The following is a 19,183-nucleotide window of genomic DNA, read 5'->3' on the forward strand; positions in this document are numbered from 1 at the left end:
AATAACCTAAGCTCTCTGTCCTTCAGTAGGTAACTTACACCTCGAACCTGGGTGCTGTGGGTTGTGCTTAAAGTAGGTGATGGTAAATTCCCCCCAGCGTGCATGTCCTGTGATCTGATTTTTTCCCCTCAGTCCTCAGGGTTTATCATGGTATAGGTAATAAAAGTTATGGGGAGGGGAAGGCTGCTGCTGAATGAGAAAGTGACAACTGGCTATTTTCTGCCCAAAAGCAACCTTTTTCCCCCAGCTTTCAAGGGATGTTAGGCATTTGACCACTTAGCCGCCTTTGGAAAGTCTCCACTGCTGGTGTTCATCAGATCTGACTAACTTATTACAGAGAAGAAAACAAGTGTTTGTATCCGTTATGTCACATATCCAGCCAGTGCTTCTTTCTTCTCTCCCAGAAGGCAAATGAAGCTGATGGGACTGCTTATGCTGAAAGTGAAATGTGCTTTTGTACTCATTTGGTACTTGATGTGGTTTAATCATTGGACTTTAACTTGTAGAGCTTATGACTTTAGCTAACAGCCATGGAATGTTTCACTTGTGCAAGCAGAACAAACCAAAATGTTATCAGTAACAATTTCTCTCCCAAATCTTTTCAATTTCTCAATTGTGTGCAGGTGTGGTATAATCCCGAAGGTTATCACAGCCTTCCAGCCTATCTCAACAGCTTGAACAACTTCATTCTGCGAGCTAACTTGCCAAAAAATGAGACTTCCAGATATGGTAAGTGTCCCTTTACACGAGCAGATAATCTCTCCCCTTTGGGGAGAATATCCTGGTTCTGCTGAAAGGGATGTCAACACTTACCTTGACTTCAATGAGGCCATGTCTTTATTCCCAATGATGCAATTCCTTTAAAAAAGGAATTGAAAAACACGAATAAATCACATATTTCATTTGATTTGTCAAAGACTCAGGGGAGCTGGACAGGGAAGACCCCAGCTCCTATGTAAAACAATTCTTTCATCCAGAAAATGCCAATGGTTGCTATTTGATTTATTGCCTGTCATCAAGGCACTGAAATAGCTGTCTTTTGATAGATGCCCATTAGTTACGCATAGAAAGGCTACTTTAGCTCATCTCCGGGGGTGGTTTAGATTAGTAAATTTTAATATGTCACCCTTCTGCTGAGAGCAAGTCAGGATGTGTGGGTTTGTGTATGTTTGTGTTTGAGAGAGAGTGAGATTAAGTGAGAAACATAATTTTCAGCTATATTTTTCCTCTGACACACAACTTACGCAGATTCCAAGGAGTGTTAGTAGCCCATTTGGGGTTATCAGTTCTCATAGCTTCTCCTCAGTAATGTAATGCAGCAACCCAAATTCCTGACCAGGGCACCCTATCTTTACCATTTACAGTTTAGGCTACATTAAGGGTGCAGCATGGGCACAAATATGTGCATATATGTATGCCTGTCTCTAGAGATGGAGGGCGTGCAGGGAGAAGAGAAAGATTTATGTTGATACCATTTGGAGACATCTTATACAGAGATTTATGGGATCTGACAAGAGTAGCAATTGTGTGCAGAAATGCCCTACCGATTGATTTTCTTTGAAAAATAGTGCCCTTCCAGCCACGTCCTGGTCATGCCTATCCCCCCTCACCTCAGAAGCCTGCTGCTCTCGGTGACAGCGAAATAGGTGACAGTGTCTCTTTGCTCATAAGGCTATTCCTCACTTATGCGTCTGAATTTAACTGTAATGGAAAAGGCATCTGGTCTGGAGCTTTGAGTGCCATGCCATGAATTAAAGAAAGAGCAGAATGCTGATTACAAGTCAAAACAGCGTGTCTTTCTTCCCACCTCCACATACTGATACGCTGAAACTCCCCTCACAACAAGCTCAGCTCACAACAAGCGAAATCAGTGCCTCGTCCCCACCGCCATCCTAAAATACCCGCTGGCTCATGCCTTTGAGATTTGCAGCGTGCCCTTCTGGTCAGAAGGGTCAAGCTTTTTGTCGTGCACTGCACGAGCATATCACAAAGCTGCAGCCCCTGCCCGGGTGCAGAGAGAGGAGACCTGAGCCAGGCACTTCCAGCAGCAGGAACATCCCAGAGCAGCTGAATTATTAAGCAGTGAAGCTTCTTGCTCTGTCTCTGTAATCCCAACACATGCTGTAGCGAGAGCAAAGGTAGGAAGCTTATGTGAACAGTCAGAAAGTTTTCACAGGGAAAGTTTGATTACTAGCAAAATAACATTTTTCAGTGGGAAAGAATCGCAGCAGTTTTTATTCCATCTGCCTCGCTGCTTATGCATTTTTGGAAAGAAATGCTTAGTAGTAAATGACCAGACAGATAATTCTCTGCTTCCCACTAATAATCCAAGCCATAGAATGGGGGAAATAGAATGAATGGACCAGGATAGCTCCCCCGGGGTAGTGTAAATCCAGTTTGAAATACAATTGAACAGACGTTCTGCGTGGTATGTTCCTGGCAGCTAAATCTATTTGTTGTTGTGACAAATAAATGACAGTTTAAGAACCACTGAAATGGCCAGATAAAAGTGTGTTGTCATTTCAGCAGTTTGAAAGAGGTGCCAGTCCTGCTTTAGAGGTTTGACTTAGACTGCGTATATTTTTTAAAAATACATAAAAAGCTTTTTACCCTGTCACTAAGCAAGTCATAATAGCTTTTGACTTATGTATATTGTGCTTTCTCTTCTCTCAATCCCAACCAACAAAAAAGAGAAAGCATTGAAATGGAAATTTTGACTTCTAGCCTAAGCTTCAGTAAAGGAAAATGGCTTTATAGTGAAGTATTAACAGATTAGGCAGACGGTATCTTTCTTTCTCTCTCTCTTTTAGAGAAGGGAAACATTTCCTGGCTGTTTGTGTGGCTTTATCAGCAGCCCAAGATTTTAATTCCATTTCTCTCACTGATGACAAGGATGAGTTTTTCTTCCCCATATGAAATGAATTTCCTATGAAATCTTCCCTTTCAAATTTATTTGCTCAGTATGGCATTTGGTCAGCTAAACCCACAAGCCATCTTCTTTCTGGCCCCCATGTCGGAGTGCTCGTTCTTAGGGAAAATAGCCCAGAATGGTTCTTCCTCATATAACTGCTGAAAGTCAAGCACCTGGCTGTAAGGAGCTTAAATTTCAGAGGTGGCATGTTCTAGCAAATCTCTCTGGATTTAATAGCAGCTAGAGGTCCTCCAGCACTCCCTGAGAACTGAGGCATTTACTTAGTTGCCTAAATACAGATTGAGAACATCGTTTTTAAGCACATAAACATCTTAGCCTAAACCCTTTCTTGGGTCCTACAGTTTTAGAGACTGGGCTGTCATCGGGGTGGGACCAAGGCAGAGACCTTCAATAGAGGTTGGAACTGACCCACCAGAGCCCTCCAAGTTCCTCCCTTTATTAGACAACTCTGGTTTTATAGGCGCAAATTGCCTCCAAACAGCAAATGCACTGTGATGAGCAATAGTAGTATATTTTGGACTAGGTGTTCTCCTTGGTGAAAAAGTACTTAAACCAAATCTTCTGATCATAATGCATGTGAGCAGAAAATTTCTGTCTTGCAGCTTATGCCTGACACAAACCCGTTTTTAAGGGATCTTTTTGGAAAGCGTCACACAGGGCCTACCGACACAGTAATTAGATTTTTTTGCTAGTTCCTTTGGACAAAATGATCTTTTTTTTTTTTTCCCCCTAGCTGCATAAGACAGAATAGTTCAGAATTAACCCAATGCCAAACTGGGAACAAAAGTGTCTGTAGCTTACTCAGGTTTATGGTAGCATCTCAACAGATGCCTGTATTGAGAAAGACATATATCATAGAAAGATAATAGTTGTAGAGAAAGCCAATAGGGAATGATTTGTTTCTGATGATAAAAGAACAAATGAGATGCAGTGAGATCATTAAGCAGCAACTTTAAAATGAAACATATTCACCCATTTTGAATGTGTCTGTGTTGAGGAATCCAACTGAAAGTACATGGACCCACAAGCGTGTGCCTCATTTTAGGTGTGGGAGTGCTCTTACTGAAGTGAATACTATCCCGTCTATCTGGCATCTATCAGCCAGACATATGCAGAAACAAGGCCTAAGGTTTATATTTCAGATCTGCTGTGCATTGAAGTGAAATCATAGAAAGAATGGGGATGCTCAAAATTCTGCCCAAGATTACACCAAGATGACAGAGCAAAAACCAGCTTTTGATCTGTTTTTCTTCTCTGCTCACAGTTTTCTGTATTACTGTTAATCTCAGGAACTGGTGAAGGAAGCTTTAAGTTAGCCACATTTTCAATTTCTTTTCTTTTTGTTTTTGTAGGTATTTTCTTATCAGCTCACCCATATCCTGGAGGACAGAGTCAAGAACAAGTAATGTAAGAAGATTCATTTGGCTGATGCCTGAATTGTTTAGCTTCAAAAGGAGCAAACCAGCTTATTGGAAACCATAAAGCAGCCTAAATTACTGAATATCTTTCTCTAAATGATGAAACTCCTCTCTTCTTTGTCTTCATTTGCTCTATGCATGAATAGCATCCTGCTTGCCACAGAGCTGCAGATTCCTGTTAGGTTTTCTTTTTGGAATCCCATATAGATCTGGAGGTCACATTTACAGCATTGCTTTGGCACTATAATAATGATTACATAACTTTCCCTTTGACCTTTCCAATCAATGCTATGGTACAGTATTATGACTCAGTGCTGTGAGTTCTTTTTGCTAGGTGTAATTGCCATCAGCAAAAGATGCTGGCACAGAATCAGGACTTCTTTGCTTCTGAGCTCTAAACAATGCCTCTGCAATGAGGGAAATCTGCCACTTTGACTCACCAAAACCATCTTTCTCCACTTTCTCCCCAGGCTCAACAGCTTACTTGACATCATAGTTTCAATGTCTGTTTTGGTTGGCTACTCTATCACGACGGCAAGCTTTGTGCTCTATGTGGTGAAAGAACATCAAACCAAAGCCAAACAACTGCAGCATATCTCAGGCATTGGGATGACAAGCTATTGGGTGACTAACTTCGTTTATGATCTGGTAAATAATTCATATTCTTAAATGCACCGAGAGTAGCAATACACAGCAGAGGGGAAAAAAGTTCTTTATTTAAAGTTGGTTGCCTAGACTTCTTAATATTATTACTACCAAGAGTGTTATGTAGTAATTGTTCTCCAAGACATTGAAGACTATTAAATGTGAACCGCAACACTGGATTTTGCTAAGCAAAGGCATTCCGTCTCTCTTGAGTATATGCAAAACACTCGGCACATTTCTACGAGAGCAACACAGAACAGGCCAGAGCTTGATTTCAGTTTTAACATGCAAGCAGCAAGCTGCTTTTCTGTTAGCTTGCAGGGCTAGATTAGTTGTCATGCAAGCTTTACGCGTCTGGGGTAAGGCTTTGGGGTTTGAGGCTACAGGCGTTTTGGAAACCCTGGGAGTACAGGGTATGACATTAGCAGACATCTCACAGCTGACAGTCCCCCGTTGGGCAAAAATCCATTGCTGGGTTGAATGCTCTCTCTAAGATTATATATTATAAAGGTTTTTAAGCCAAGGAAAGCTACTAATGCAGCTATGTGCCTCCCAGGACCTAAGCAAGTTCCTTTCTACAGTGCTGCACTGCGCTGTATAGATTTACCACCTTGTTCCTATGGATAGCTGAGCTCCCCAGCACTGTGCTGCATTACGTGGCGTAGGCATTGCCCTTGTTCTGCCTGAAGTTAAGTTTCTTCATGGTAAAGAGGGTTAATAGCACTGCTGGAATGCATCACTGGGCACAGAGGATAAATATGCACGGTGTCTGTAGACTAAAGTGCTTTGTGTCTTATGAATTACCTGCAGTGCACGATGTCAAACCCTCACGTAGTTAGAGACCTGCGAGTACAGACTATCTCTGCTTGTGAGCTTTGGCATTGCCAGCTATGCTGTAATGGTGATGAGCTCTACGTATCCGACAAATTTCTATTGATGAAGTTCTGCCAGTGCCTAAAATCCCAGTGATATCATCAATTCCTGAAAATATGAAATCTTCAAGGGCATTTGGGTGGCCAGTCCCCTTTGATGCAGTGGGGGCTGAAATCCCTTGGGGAATGTGAGCCTCACTCTTTCCGCAGAGCACAGCCGGAGCTTCTAGCTGTTTTGCTAACACTGATGCGCACTTACAAAGCAGTCCTAACAATACAGTGCTCACCACCAAACAGCCTAAACTGCCTGCTTATAGGGGCTGGTGTGCTTAGGCAACAGCACAAGTATCTCCTGCCTTGCACACGGGGCTTGAAAGGGGTCTGAAGGCAGCGTAGCTGCAGCCTGGCTTGGCAGAGCAGCCCCGAGTCGCAGTGCAGGGGTGAGGATGGGGCAGTCCAGTCCTGTGGTTGTTTCTCCGACCCAGGCCCTTGCTCCAGCACTGCATATTTGTAAATCAGCCTGTGGAAAAAACCCCAGAGTCCTTGCCACAATCAGTATTCAGTGGGCTGAAACTAATCCAGCGCTCTCGGCAACTTGATATTTCTCAGCGAATCCCTGCCAATAAATTCTGTTAAATCCCAAAGCTGGGGAAGAGAGGAACCTCTCAAAGCAGACGTTTGGTAGGTCCCTGGCTTGGCTCAACATTATAAAGACCAGATTTACAGGCCACAATGAAGTGGTCTGACTGCAAGCCTAACAGAAAACCCAAAGGGGTATTTTTCATTCACAACCTTTTTTTAAGGCACTTACTTCCCGCAGTCCTGAATGTTGAGGCTTAGCTTATCCAAAGCGGCTTTGCGGGACCTCATTTGCAAGACTTCCAAAACTCTCAGGAGGACTGAGACCCCACCTCTATTTGGTTTCCCTTAGAAAACCCAAACTGCGCCTGTGGGACCAAATTCAGACCTGGCGTCGTTGCTTCTGCATAGTTCTAGAAAAATCTTTAAGAATTATCGTCCTAATAACATCTTTTTAATATCATTTTGCAGGTACTTTTTATGGTCCCTATTGGACTCTCAATAGGAGTTATTTCATCCTTCCAGATACCAGCTTTCTGCAACAACAATAACTTACTGGCAGTATTTCTTCTGCTGTTACTGTTTGGGTAAGTGTGGAGCTTGGTTATTTAAATATCATTGCACAGAGTGAGGAACTGGATATTGCAGGCTGCTGCAATTTGAGATCCAAGGGAGGAATATGTGGGCTTTTTTCTTCAATGTGCACTTTACAAATGGTGACTAGTTGCTCCTTCCAGGAGCAGTGAGCTAAACTACTGTTGTCATGCTTGCTTTATTCAAAGCAAACTCTACGTGAGGGTATGAAATATTCAAGGTCACAGTGACAGCCCAAGCTGTAAGCAGATGCTTACTGAACTATTGCAAATTTCAAGATATAGAAGCATTTCGAAATCAGAGAGGAAAAAAAAAAAACACCCAGTAGCACAATTCGGGAAAACTTAGCAGAACTGTCTCTCTGGCTTTGAATCCTCCAGGCCCAGTCTGCCGTTTTTCAGCTGGGGCTCCATCTTCAAAGTATGTATCATCAACTTTTTCATCAAATTCTGACAGATACAAAGTCATTTTTCCTCCTTTAAGCTTCTGTAATATGGAAATCTAGTCACATGCCAAAACAGAACTGTTATGTTGTTGGAGTTCTTTAGTTGTTTGTTTTCAATTGCTCTTTGAGTTACTGTAGTATTCTCTGCACTGTTGACAATTTATAGATATGCAACGTTTTCATGGATGTACCTGCTGGCTGGGTTTTTCAAAGAAACAGGAATGGCCTTCATCGTTTATGTCTGCGTCAACTTGTTCTTTGGCATCAATACCATCATTACTCACTCGGTTGTATTTCTGCTCTCCCAGGAAAAGGCCACAGATCAGGTAGGAATCCTACTACTACTAAATCCTTGGTGAAACAACAGGAGGCTTCTTGTTGAGTTTGGTGGGTTCGATCAGGTCCTTAGCAGCTGGCTGGCTTCAAGGTATTTGAGGTAGACCAAGCAGAGGACGCTAGTGCCAGGACTTATGGGGTTCCCTACAGACAGGACATGAGTCAAATATGAATCTTACTTGTCCATAAATCTGCACCCCCACCAAAGAAGGAGATGATGGTGACAGAGGGGAGAATACAAAAAGAGAGGTAGGAAACTACCTGTGCAGAGAAAGGCAGGAGGTGGGTGTAGATGTTTGCTTGGTAAAAAGTTGATGGAAACTTTGAACCATTGCTAAGTTCTTGCAGCACAAACTGTGGAGAGTGACAACTAGATGTCATTGCCCTGAGTCTGACATGTGCTGCACTAAGCCCAGCACTGCTGTCTGTCATCTAGATCTGTAATGCAATCATCTTCTCCCTGCAAGGATGAAAAATGACTCAGAGGGCGATGATTCCCAAAGTAAAGCCTTCTCTTAAACGGAGATATACTTGGGAATAACTGGGATAAAATGTACACCTTACATTTAGTTTTCTTTCTGTCAGTGCTTGTTTAGCAAGTCCCTGGATTTTAGGGATGTGGAATTATGATCGTCATCTATCCCTCTGTGCCCCAGTGGCAGGGAGTCAGTCTCTTTCCATGCTAATTTACTGCCTCTCCACTTTGCTGTGTGCACTAATCCTTTCTTCTGCTAGAAATGTACCAAATCTCTACCTCCGAGAATTCATAAGTGTGAGACGGTGCACTGGGCTCTTTTGCCATGAATTAACTGAAAAAGCCCTTCTATGTCTATTAAAGCAAAATCTTATGTTTTATGGAGGTGTTTGTCCAAGGAAAACAGAGAGGGCAGTGCCCCAGGGGAGCGGGCTGTGCTCCACAGCGGGCTGGTACCGCAGCTGTGTAGTTTTGGGAGGCATAGTGCAGCTCAGTGGCAAGATTCAGCTCTGGCTTGCAGGTGGGTGTCTGGCTGCTGCGTGCACCGGGTGAGGGGGCTGGAGCAGCAGTGAGGGACTGCGTTGGGAACTGGCTGCTGTTTACTATGGGTGATCACAACCTCGGAGCTGCCTGTTGACTTTTATGACCTTGTGCCTTTGAAACGAGCTGTCTCCAGAGCTCTTTGCTCTCAATTTATCTGTGCTCTGAGACACAAGCAAATCCCAATGTAATTGTTACACTTCAGTCCCACATCAAACCTATGAATTTATTCTATGAATAAAAACAGTGACTGACTGTGCTGCTTTTTGTTTTTTTTTTCAGGGCTTGCATGATCTTGCTGAAAACTTAAGGCATGTGTTCCTTCTGTTCCCACAATTTTGCTTTGGCTATGGCTTGATTGAACTGTCGCAGGATCAGGCGCTGCTGGGCTTCTTAAAAGCTTATGGAGTGGACTACCCTGACAAAACCTTTGAGCTGGACAAGACCACATCCAAGCTGTTTGCCATGTTTATCCAGGGCACCGTGTTTTTTGCCATTCGTCTTACAGTTCACGACAGGATGATTCAGAGAGTCTGGAACAACATACTAGAGTAAGTAATATCTGGAGTGTCGCAATGAAAATGGACCAAGCCAGCACTCAGTGGTTTAATTCTGGGCTCTCGCACCATCATTGTCAATTATGAAGCCCATAAATTTCCAAGGCACTTTGCAAACATGGAGTAAGTTTTCTCTGGCAGCAGTCCCAGTACCTACTAGAGTATTAACTAATAGTGGTATAGGTTACCAGAGTCCCTTGGTAGTCCTTGCTGGGTGAGACTATGGCCATCGTTTCAGGGCTCTGGGTTTGGTGGGCTGATGTTCAGCCAGCTGGTAAGAGGAGTCACTCCATTGACAGCCTCCTGTGTCTCAATCTACCCATCTCCTCTGGCTTGGGTGTACACAGGGAGGAGCGACAACAGTCCTGTCGCTTGTGTTACAAGTGTGTCCACAAGGCAGGGCCTTCTCCAGCTCAGAATATTTGCTGAAAAAGAAAAAAAAAAAAATAGCCAGAAAGAGAACATTAGTTTTTTTAATTCCCTAGATGGTGCAAATATCAGGAGAGAATAGAAACTGTGTGTTTATCTGTGTATGTTCGCACGCCCCGGGATCTCACAGGAAGGCTCGTTAGTATCTCAAGCACACGGGCCCACTGCTGTCTGCTTGCCAGAGGGTAAGGTCCCTTCTCTGCCCTCCCTGTAGGTTCCTGTTTGACAGAGTACATGGCAAAGCATTGCTTCTATCACCTGCGTCTGAAGAGGATGGGGATGTCCAGGCAGAGAGGAACCGGGTGGAGTCTGGCAAAGCTGACTTCGATGTGGTGCAGCTGCAGAATCTCACAAAGATCTACCACCTTCCTCACAAACGCATCATGGCTGTGAAAAATATTAGTCTTGGAGAGGTAAGCGAGAGAAAAAGGCTGCGGGCACGTTCCGCCCTGGGGAGGGAAACTGGAACAGATCCATAGTCCCACTGTCATCTTCTCTCCCAGTCCTTGCCACTGTGCCAGCATGACTGTAATGGCTTGTTCCTCCTTCCTTCCTTTGCATATCTCCAACCTTAGCAATAAAACATAGATTTATTTTTTTTTAATTTATTGATTCTTGGGGTTACAGTAGTGACTAAAGGCTCCTTGTGGATTTGGGACACCAAGTGACAGTTTGAAGGCCCTAGAAAGAGTGATGGGACAGTGATGGGGCTGTATTCAGAGCCAAATGTCTGCATGTTGTGGTTGTACAGCACCTAGCACAGTGCAGTCTTGGGAGGTCACTGTGGATTACCATATGGTAAATGAAGACAGCAGAATTTGTCCAGTTGCAATTATTCACCTAAACTGCATGGGAGACAGTGAGTCAGGCTTATCTGCTTGTATTTTCCCATCAGGGAAAGACAAATCACTTCAGCTGAGCACACATTTTTATGAATCAGGACTTAATCTAACTCTAAAGGAAAAAAAGACATTATTTGGTCATGTCAGTGCAGTTACCTGCAAAAACACTGACTCATGAGAAGAGAAAAGACAGGAGAACACGGAGCACCTCTGAGACCCAGAGGAAAGTTCATGGAGCCTCTGGAGACCAGATCCTACCTCAGGCTGAGCACCTGATTGGTGGGGAAGCTTGGAAGTAATCCTTGGCAACTGATTTTTTTTTAATTGCCTGGGTCCCACTGAGATACTGGGTGCATGAAAGGATGTAGGGTGCTGGGCATGAGGACAACAGCTTCACATTGAGGCTGTGGGGCTGATCTTTCTGGCAGAGGATTTTTTCCAAGCCACAACTGGCATTAAGGTTTCTAACTTCTGCCAAAAGTCAGCCCGATGCTGGTGTCAGCAGAGGCCATAACCCTGTACAACAGACTGCACAGATACTGTCCCTGCATGGACCTCAAGGTGGGGAAGAGCCTTGGATTGATGCTGTGCATCTGCAGTGGGCCCAACACCTGAGGATTTTCACATCAGCTGGTCTGTACGAACGATATCAAAATAATAGTAATTATCAGCCCAATGGTGATTGCTTATGCAACACACAACTGCATATCTCCAACCTTAGCAATAAAACATGGATTTTTAGCATGAGATACTGAACTGCACTACAGGGAGCCAGTTCTTAATCTTATTAATGTAGTGCATTAGTGAGATTATTTGACAAAAATCTTGTGTCGCATTAAGGTTTTACCAATGACAGCACAAACCTCACTCACCTCATTCCTATGAATAGCTCTGTTCCTGTCAACGGGAGGCTTTGCGCAAATTAGATGATCGGGATTTGGCCTGTCAGACGAGCTCGCTGCAAAAATGCACCTTGCAGTAAAAGGAATGACTCTATTAGAGACACATCCTTGATTCTTCACCATATTAAACAAACGGTCCTAATATAAGATGCAGTATATTGCACCATAAACAATCTCCATTATAAAGTTCGTATACTCTGAGTACCTCTGCCTCTCTTGCAATTAATCTTGCTCAAAGGTCCAAAGAAAAGAAGAGACAAGATGCACTGAGCACTCATCTCAGAGCAATATTTCTGCATTATAAATACAGCATGGTTACATTTTTACTTTTCTTTCCCACAACCCAGTGCTTTGGCTTGCTTGGTGTGAACGGAGCTGGAAAGACGACCATCTTTAAGATGTTGACGGGTGATATCGGAGCATCCAGCGGAAGGTTACGCGTCCAGGATCATTCTGGGTATGGAGGATGTGATTTCTGGGGAAGGCGCATGAGCAAATCAGTCTGGGAGCAGTTTTTAAGGCTGGAGGGCAAAGGAAAAGAAAAGTAAAATTCTGAAACAAAACAAAACATTCAAAACAGAGTAAAAATAAATAAGGCAGGGAATTTCATCCTTTGAAGATTGTATGCGTGCTTCCCTAGGGGTCTGCATTTTGCTGTTGTACCTCTGCTGTTCTCAGTGGTGTTTCTTCCACTTCATTCCATTACAAATGGGATCAGACTCATATCCTCAGCTAAGTGTGATCCCACTTCTGAGCTAGTATCTGGAGACCAGCAGGACTCATCTCAAAGCGCTGTTTAACAGGAGAAGGTTTGGTGGCAGCTGTGCCATCTGAAGTGCTGGCGGTAATTGGAGAGCTATGTACTAGACATCACGGTTAACAGACGTCTCAATTCCTCCTTTGCAGAAGTGAGGGCCTAAAAGCTGAAGGTCTGCAAATTCATAGAATTTTCCTTCAAGGGTTGGGGAAGGGGGTAGGAAGCAAGAGAAAGGGTTTGTCTCTCTCCTGTCTGATTCCAAAGTGCATTGGCAATTCAGTGGGTTTAAAATGACTTGCCAACTTCCTTACACAGGTCCTTGAATGATATCAGTGAGGCCCACTGGTCTCTCTTTGGCTACTGTCCTCAAGAAGATGCCTTGGATGACTTGCTGACTGTGGAAGAGCACATGTATTACTATGCTAGGCTCCACGGCATCCCAGAGAGAGAGATCAAAGGAGTGAGTAATGCTGGGGCTTGACTTAAAGCATTTTGCAGTTATTGAGTTCCTTTACATTGATTTAATTAGTCTTTCAATAAATAGATATGTGCATGGTAATTTATGGCTGGACATTGTTGTGACAGCAGTACTCCTGCTCCCATAGGTTGTACTCCAGCTTCTCCATCGGCTGAATCTGATGGCCTACAAAGACAGGGTCACCTCTATGTGCAGTTATGGCACCAACAGAAAATTGTCGACTGCCCTGGCTCTCATTGGGAATCCATCAATTCTGCTGCTGGTGAGACATGAGGGCCTTGCTGGGGGAAAGACGAGCAGATCTTTGGGCTGGAAAGGGGTGCTTTGATGGTCTGGCAAAACCTCCTCAGGCACAGCTTACAGGACGCTCCCCAAATGCCCATACTTAGTATATGCATCAGAGGAAAGTTTAGATTCCAGCAAGCACCCAAATGTTCTTTGAGGGCACAAGAGAGTGGTGAGTCTGCCGGTTTCTCTGTTAGCATCTTTCAGAGGTCAAAACCAGATCCTACATTTGCCAATTAAACTCTCCTTGTTCCCAGCTCTTTCTCGGGTTTTTTGGGTTTGTTTTTATTTTTTGTGACAACTGACCTACTGAGTCTTGCAAGAAAAGCGGCATCCAAGGCTCCAAACCTGTAGGAGAGCAAATGAGCAACTCCCCTCAGGATTAGAACATAAAACTGTTTTTCTAAGTTTGGCTTCCCCTTTTGTCTTTCACTTTGAATTTTTCAGTTCTTCCATGAGATATGCCGTTGCTAAAATACACCTTTTTGTGCAGTTTTTCCACTTGCTGTGTTTTGAATGTGTGTAGTGGTCTGCAAGCAGGTTTCCCAATATTAAATTTGATACCTAGTGGACATAAATCTCCCTTGCCCCAACTTATACCAAGCCCAGCACTGCTGCCTTTACTCCTGACCACAAACACCAGCGCTTTAGCGGCTTTTGTGGGATAAAAAAATCTCAATAAAAATAGATGGTGGGGAAATTTCCTCCATACTGACTGCTGCCTAAACCCAAGCTGGTTTACTTCTGCCTTGTATAAGGCATTGTACTTAACAATAATAATTTGTCAATTGGAAATCGGCTAACAATTTTATCAGGAATGCATAAGATAGGAGATAGTATACCAACTTTCATCTTTGGCTTACTGTCTTTCTCTAAATGGAGAAATGCAACACTTGCTTTGTCAGCATATGAGAAGAAGGCAAAATGCAGGTGCATGTGGGAACCAAGTGGCAGCTGATAGCTTCTTGTCTGAGATTGTGCCTGCGGTGTTTATGGATATTTAAAACACCATGGTATAAAATGCACAGTAGGGTTGATCTTAGATAGTGCTATCACAGCCAGTCAGTTCCTCTAGAGTCCAATGGAGGTTGAGAATTTCCACTAGTCACCAGGAGAGCTGTGCAGTTCCAAAGGGCAGCGAGGATGGAGCTCTTAGTCAACCTGACTTGCTTCTGCTTGAAGGGAGCATAGTATGTCTCAGTCAAATCCATAATGCAATTGAAGATAATCCTTCTCCCTGATCTCTACTAGTGTAAGCTCTCCTGTGGGTCCTTAGTAGCAAACATAACACTAATGATGAACCTAAAAAGAGCACAAGTGTTAGGAAGATCAGATTTGGGGTGCAAATTTACATTCAGTCCTGTCTTTCCCAATAGGATGAACCAAGCTCTGGAATGGATCCAAATGCCAAACGCCACCTTTGGAAAATCATCAGTGAAGAAGTGCAGAACAAATGCTCGGTGATACTCACATCCCACAGGTAGGGCTGGTTTGGCTCTGTCTCCAGTTTCAGGGTCTTCAGGAAGTATGGAGAAGCCTGTCCTTCACGCTCCTCTTTGGTCCTCGCAGAATTTCAGGGTACCGAGCTATGACAGGTTGGGGGCTTGTTGTGACTGAATGTGGGTGCTCCCAGAGACCCACAACACTTTAGTACTATAGGGAAGGTAATAGTTTCTGATCACTAAAATAACTATTTTTTTTTTTTTTATATATACCTTCTCAATGACACATCAGAGTTACTTGGTTGTTTTTTCAGCATGGAAGAATGTGAAGCCCTCTGTACCAGGCTGGCTATTATGGTGAACGGGAGTTTTCAGTGCATTGGCTCTTTGCAGCATATCAAGAGCAGGTCAGTAAAATGTACCTATTCACTTTTACTGAACAGCATATGGAGTTACTAACCTACAGCTTTGAGGGCTCAGAACACGAGACCTTTGTTAACAGGGCATCAAAATAACGTCATTTTCTGGTTTGTTTCTTACTACACCATTGAAATTCTGCATTAACTAATGCAGTTTCTACTCTCTCACAGCTTTTTTTCCCAGAGATGTGTTCCCCAAAGTAATCCGTTCACTGCTGAAAATGTGAAATGCATGTCAGTGTTGAGCTTCGATTTTATTAGTTATCACAATAGCACGCCTGCTTATTAAGATTCACTCCAGGTTAACAACCCTGACCCCATTCAAGCTGCACTCTGCCTGGGTTAGATTTCCCCAAAGAGGCTGTGCAGCACTCGCAAAGGATTTTCTTTGGCTGTTTCTCTTTCCTACTGTGTTAATTGTGATTTTCTTTTCCCCCTAGGTTTGGAAGAGGATTCACTGTGAAGATGCACTTAAATAGCAACACAGTTAACACTGAGATGCTGACAGAGTTCATGAAGTCACACTTTCCAAATACATGCCTGAAGGTAAGCGGGACAAATGCTTTCAGGAGAGGTCCTCTCAATCCCTTCAAATTAACCAAGAGGATCTTGGAAGATAGACATCTTGTAACACACTGTGCACGTAGATCCATGCTCTCAGTGTGTAAGGCACACTTGTCAGTGCTATCAGCAATGTTGTCCAAGGGTTGGAGCACCCAAGTTCCTTGGTGGCTTAAATAACTTTGGCCAAACAGCTGCAGTGATCCTACAAGGCCGCTGTTTGGTGACCCTCTGCCTCTGTGAATGGTCCCACTGAAGCCTGGACTTCATGGAGACGCACTTCATATTCAGAGGGTAATGAGATGGTCGGGTCCTTCTAGTAACCGAATAACTGTAAAACCAGAGTAACTGAGTCATGAATTCTACCCGTGGTCCGTAACCCAATCTCTGCATTAATCAAACCAGCAGGCTTGGAGCTGAAAAATGCTATGTTCTGCCCTCAAGCTTCCAGCTCTGGGGCTTAGTTATCTCCCAGTCACAAAAACCACAAAAACTTCCAATGGGGAAACACCAGTCAATACTGGACAATAATATTCCTCATCTTTGGCAGCCAGAAGGAGAGAACACGCCCTCTGCCCTTTCGTTCTCCCATGGCTCAGTTCTTTGCTTTCGTTCTCACCCAAACACCCATCAGATCTGTTGTCTCTTTACAGGCAGCAACCTCTTAACTTTACCCCATCATTCCTGTTCCCACAGGATCGGCATTTCAACATGGTGGAGTATCACGTTCCAGTCTCTGCAGGAGGGGTAGCAAATATATTTGATCTCCTGGAAGTCAGCAAAGCAGCCTTCAATATCAGGCACTTCTCAGTGAGTCAGACAACGTTAGAGGAGGTAAGGAATGGAAGATGTGTGGCCATCCATTTAAAACTGTTAACAGGGGAGCAGACTGATGGTTACATATAATGGACTGCTGCACACAATAGACTACATTTTGAAAGGGATTTCCATCTATGTTCCTCCCGGGGTTACTTTATCAGTACGACTGCCTCCAGATACCTGTGATGGCGCTTGGAAAATGCACATAGAAAGCTGCCTGTAGCATAAAGGATCTGTTCTTCCCTCTGTGACTGCTGATTTCAGCAGCCTCATGAGTGTGGATGAAGGGCAGGATTATGTGAATCACCCCTGAGTCCAGTGCTAGGCTTCCTAGTGGTGGACTTTTCCCACCAATCCTGGAAATTTGCTTGATTTTGCTCTTTCTTGTACTGCATTTGGGTTGTAAATTCATTTAGTGTTACTCCAAACCTAGCTTCATGGTTAAGTTCCTTCCATTTTCCCTTGGAAGAACATTCTCACTGGCATTAAAGTCTTGTAGGAAGCACATCAGCTGAAGGCATGCCGCAAGGACTATCCGGAAGAAATCATCCTGTTTAAGCATCAGCATCTGATGTATTAGGTCTGTCCCAAAGACAGGAGCAAAAACTGCAGCCCTGTAAATCCTACGAATTGTTAAACAGAGATCTGGGGGAGAAGGTCCTCAATATTGTTTTAATAAGGGGCAGTGGTGAGAGAAACAGGCAGACAAACCACAGGAAGCCCCAAGTCATGTTTTGTGGGAGGACAGCTTGCATTTGTGCATATGCAAATGTGATTGCAAGTAGTGTTCTAGTAAGAGTATTTTATGTATTCATTAGATACTGTTCAAACAAAGACTGTTACGTGTGATTATATATACCTATCTATATAATATGCAGTTGTGCGTGCACGTATGTCAATTACATATAGACAGATGGGTTTATAAAGTAATAATATGGCTGTATTACACTGTGATCAAAATGAGCTACTGCACGGGCACTACCTCACTAGTAATTTGAAACATGAGCAGCAGGACAATTAGGTTTTGTACAGGAATGTCTACCTTTGCATCCCAGGTGTCGATTCAGCAGTACAGGAGTGTGCATCCATTTATTTACATTAGCCCAACATTTGCAATTCTCAAATCCCATGTGAATCCATTCCTGAGCACTCTCTCCAAGCTCACAGTCAAACAAACAGCCATTCCTTTTATATATTAATTCATATTATAAATTCTTTATGCTGTCACATACTGAATGTTTTCCTTTAAACTTCTAGGTTTTCATCAACTTTGCTAAAGACCAAGCAGATCCTGATGGCGCGGATGCAGATCCTGATGTGACACTGGACAGCTCTGACACAAGTAGCCAAGATAGCACCATAAGCTCCATCTATTGAAGGGACCCAACCACAGGGATCATAGGAGCTGGTGAAAAGACCTGATGACCCCTCGGGGTTCTTCCAGCCCTGTTTTCTATGATTCTGGGATGGTGGGGATAAAAAGTCACATTTTCTTAAAGTACTTTTTTTTTTTTTTGATATGCACTTACTTTGTTACTAGGAACATGGTAAGCATTTAAGATTGGCATTTGGTTACAAATCAGATTAGTCTTTCCACAGGTTCTTTTTGTTTTCTCCCCAGTTCTTGTTTTATGATCGCTTTAATGCCTGTGAGGACTTAGTTGACATTGCCTGCTGCTCGTGGCAATTTGCTTACAGAAGAAATGGCCATGATGGAGCAGAGGAGCTGTGGGCAGCGCAGGGCGTTTGACAAAAAAGCTGCCCTCTCTGAAAGCCCACACTCCACTCCTTGCTCAGCAACAGACTTTCTGGGTGACCATGAGAAAGTCACTCAGTTTTGACAGGTTCTCCTCAGTGAAATGGGGTTCAGGGCCTTTTCCTCCCTCACAGGAGTGTTGTGAGGACGTAGGTGTTATGTACTGAGAGTCACATATGCCGTTGGTGGGGGCCATCTTTGGTGATGACATAAAGCTTATCTGTATGTGTGGGTTATGTCAGTACAAATATTATTATTTTAAAAGTCAGCACTTGCAGTGGTTTCGGTTTGTTCCTGTAGTTTATCCCAGCTCTATTGAACTCCTTGAGTAAGTCCTCCAGGCCCAGGCAGTACCTGGCTCTTGGTACCCAATGGAAGATCGTTCCAACCAGCCCCTTCCTTCTTCAGGTCTTCTCCATTACAGCAGAAGAATTGCATGAGGCAGGTATATTGGTTGAATCCTCTGATACGAAGTTTGCTTCATAAGGTTGTATTTTCACTGCGCAGAGTAAAAGCAACGAGCTTCTCCCTTGCTCAGAAATCTCTACATCTGCCTCTGCCAACCTCCCTCCCCCAGGCAGCTCTGCTTCTGCTTCGTTTTCAGTGACCTTCCTCCTCAACATCCATGTGGTGGCTGCCCCTGTAATTCTAGAGCTGTGTTTTCCCACGTAATGAGGCATAATTAACTTCTCCTTCAAAGACTCTGCCCACTGGCTTTAAATGAGACCTCTCCTACCTTTGAGCAGCAGCCCCCCAGTAGCTGAGTTCAGCACACCAGCACGCACATCCTGCTTTTTTCCCCCCAGAATCATTAATCGGTAGGATAGTTTAATATTACTCTTTGTTACACCTATCAGTATAAGGCCTCAAAGACTCAGTTTTGGGTCAGGGCATTGATGTACGTGGTGCTATTCAAGTGCATAATGAACTTAAACTCTTTGAGCTCAATAAACTTACTGTTGCTGGTAAAAGAGATTGCCGATAAAGCCAGGTGGGACTTACCTTGCAAGACCTGGGAAGGCCCATCCAGCACTTGCTTTTGGGTTCACACACACAATTCCAGCCAAAGGTTGTTTTTTTTTTTCTTCCCCCCCCCCCCC

General features: G+C 43.7%; 1 protein-coding gene across 1 annotated transcript in view; it reads left to right on the forward strand.

Moving 5' to 3' along the window:
• The window catches only part of ABCA12 (ATP-binding cassette, sub-family A (ABC1), member 12), a 53,504-nt gene extending 35,800 nt beyond the window's left edge, over positions 1–17,704 (forward strand). Inside the window, exons 31-45 of the mRNA XM_009887567.1 lie at positions 624–729; positions 4,285–4,339; positions 4,821–4,998; positions 6,918–7,033; positions 7,652–7,811; positions 9,119–9,387; positions 10,037–10,233; positions 11,900–12,023; positions 12,639–12,783; positions 12,929–13,063; positions 14,463–14,566; positions 14,843–14,935; positions 15,388–15,493; positions 16,205–16,342; positions 17,585–17,704. Of these exons, the coding sequence (XP_009885869.1) occupies positions 624–729; positions 4,285–4,339; positions 4,821–4,998; positions 6,918–7,033; positions 7,652–7,811; positions 9,119–9,387; positions 10,037–10,233; positions 11,900–12,023; positions 12,639–12,783; positions 12,929–13,063; positions 14,463–14,566; positions 14,843–14,935; positions 15,388–15,493; positions 16,205–16,342; positions 17,585–17,704 (2,046 nt within the window). The remainder of the gene's footprint in view (positions 1–623; positions 730–4,284; positions 4,340–4,820; positions 4,999–6,917; positions 7,034–7,651; positions 7,812–9,118; positions 9,388–10,036; positions 10,234–11,899; positions 12,024–12,638; positions 12,784–12,928; positions 13,064–14,462; positions 14,567–14,842; positions 14,936–15,387; positions 15,494–16,204; positions 16,343–17,584) is intronic.
• The last annotated feature ends 1,479 nt before the right edge of the window (positions 17,705–19,183 follow it).

The sequence above is a fragment of the Charadrius vociferus genome, unplaced genomic scaffold (genome assembly GCF_000708025.1).
Source record: "Charadrius vociferus isolate BGI_N301 unplaced genomic scaffold, ASM70802v2 scaffold136, whole genome shotgun sequence".
NCBI classification, from domain to species: domain Eukaryota; kingdom Metazoa; phylum Chordata; class Aves; order Charadriiformes; family Charadriidae; genus Charadrius; species Charadrius vociferus.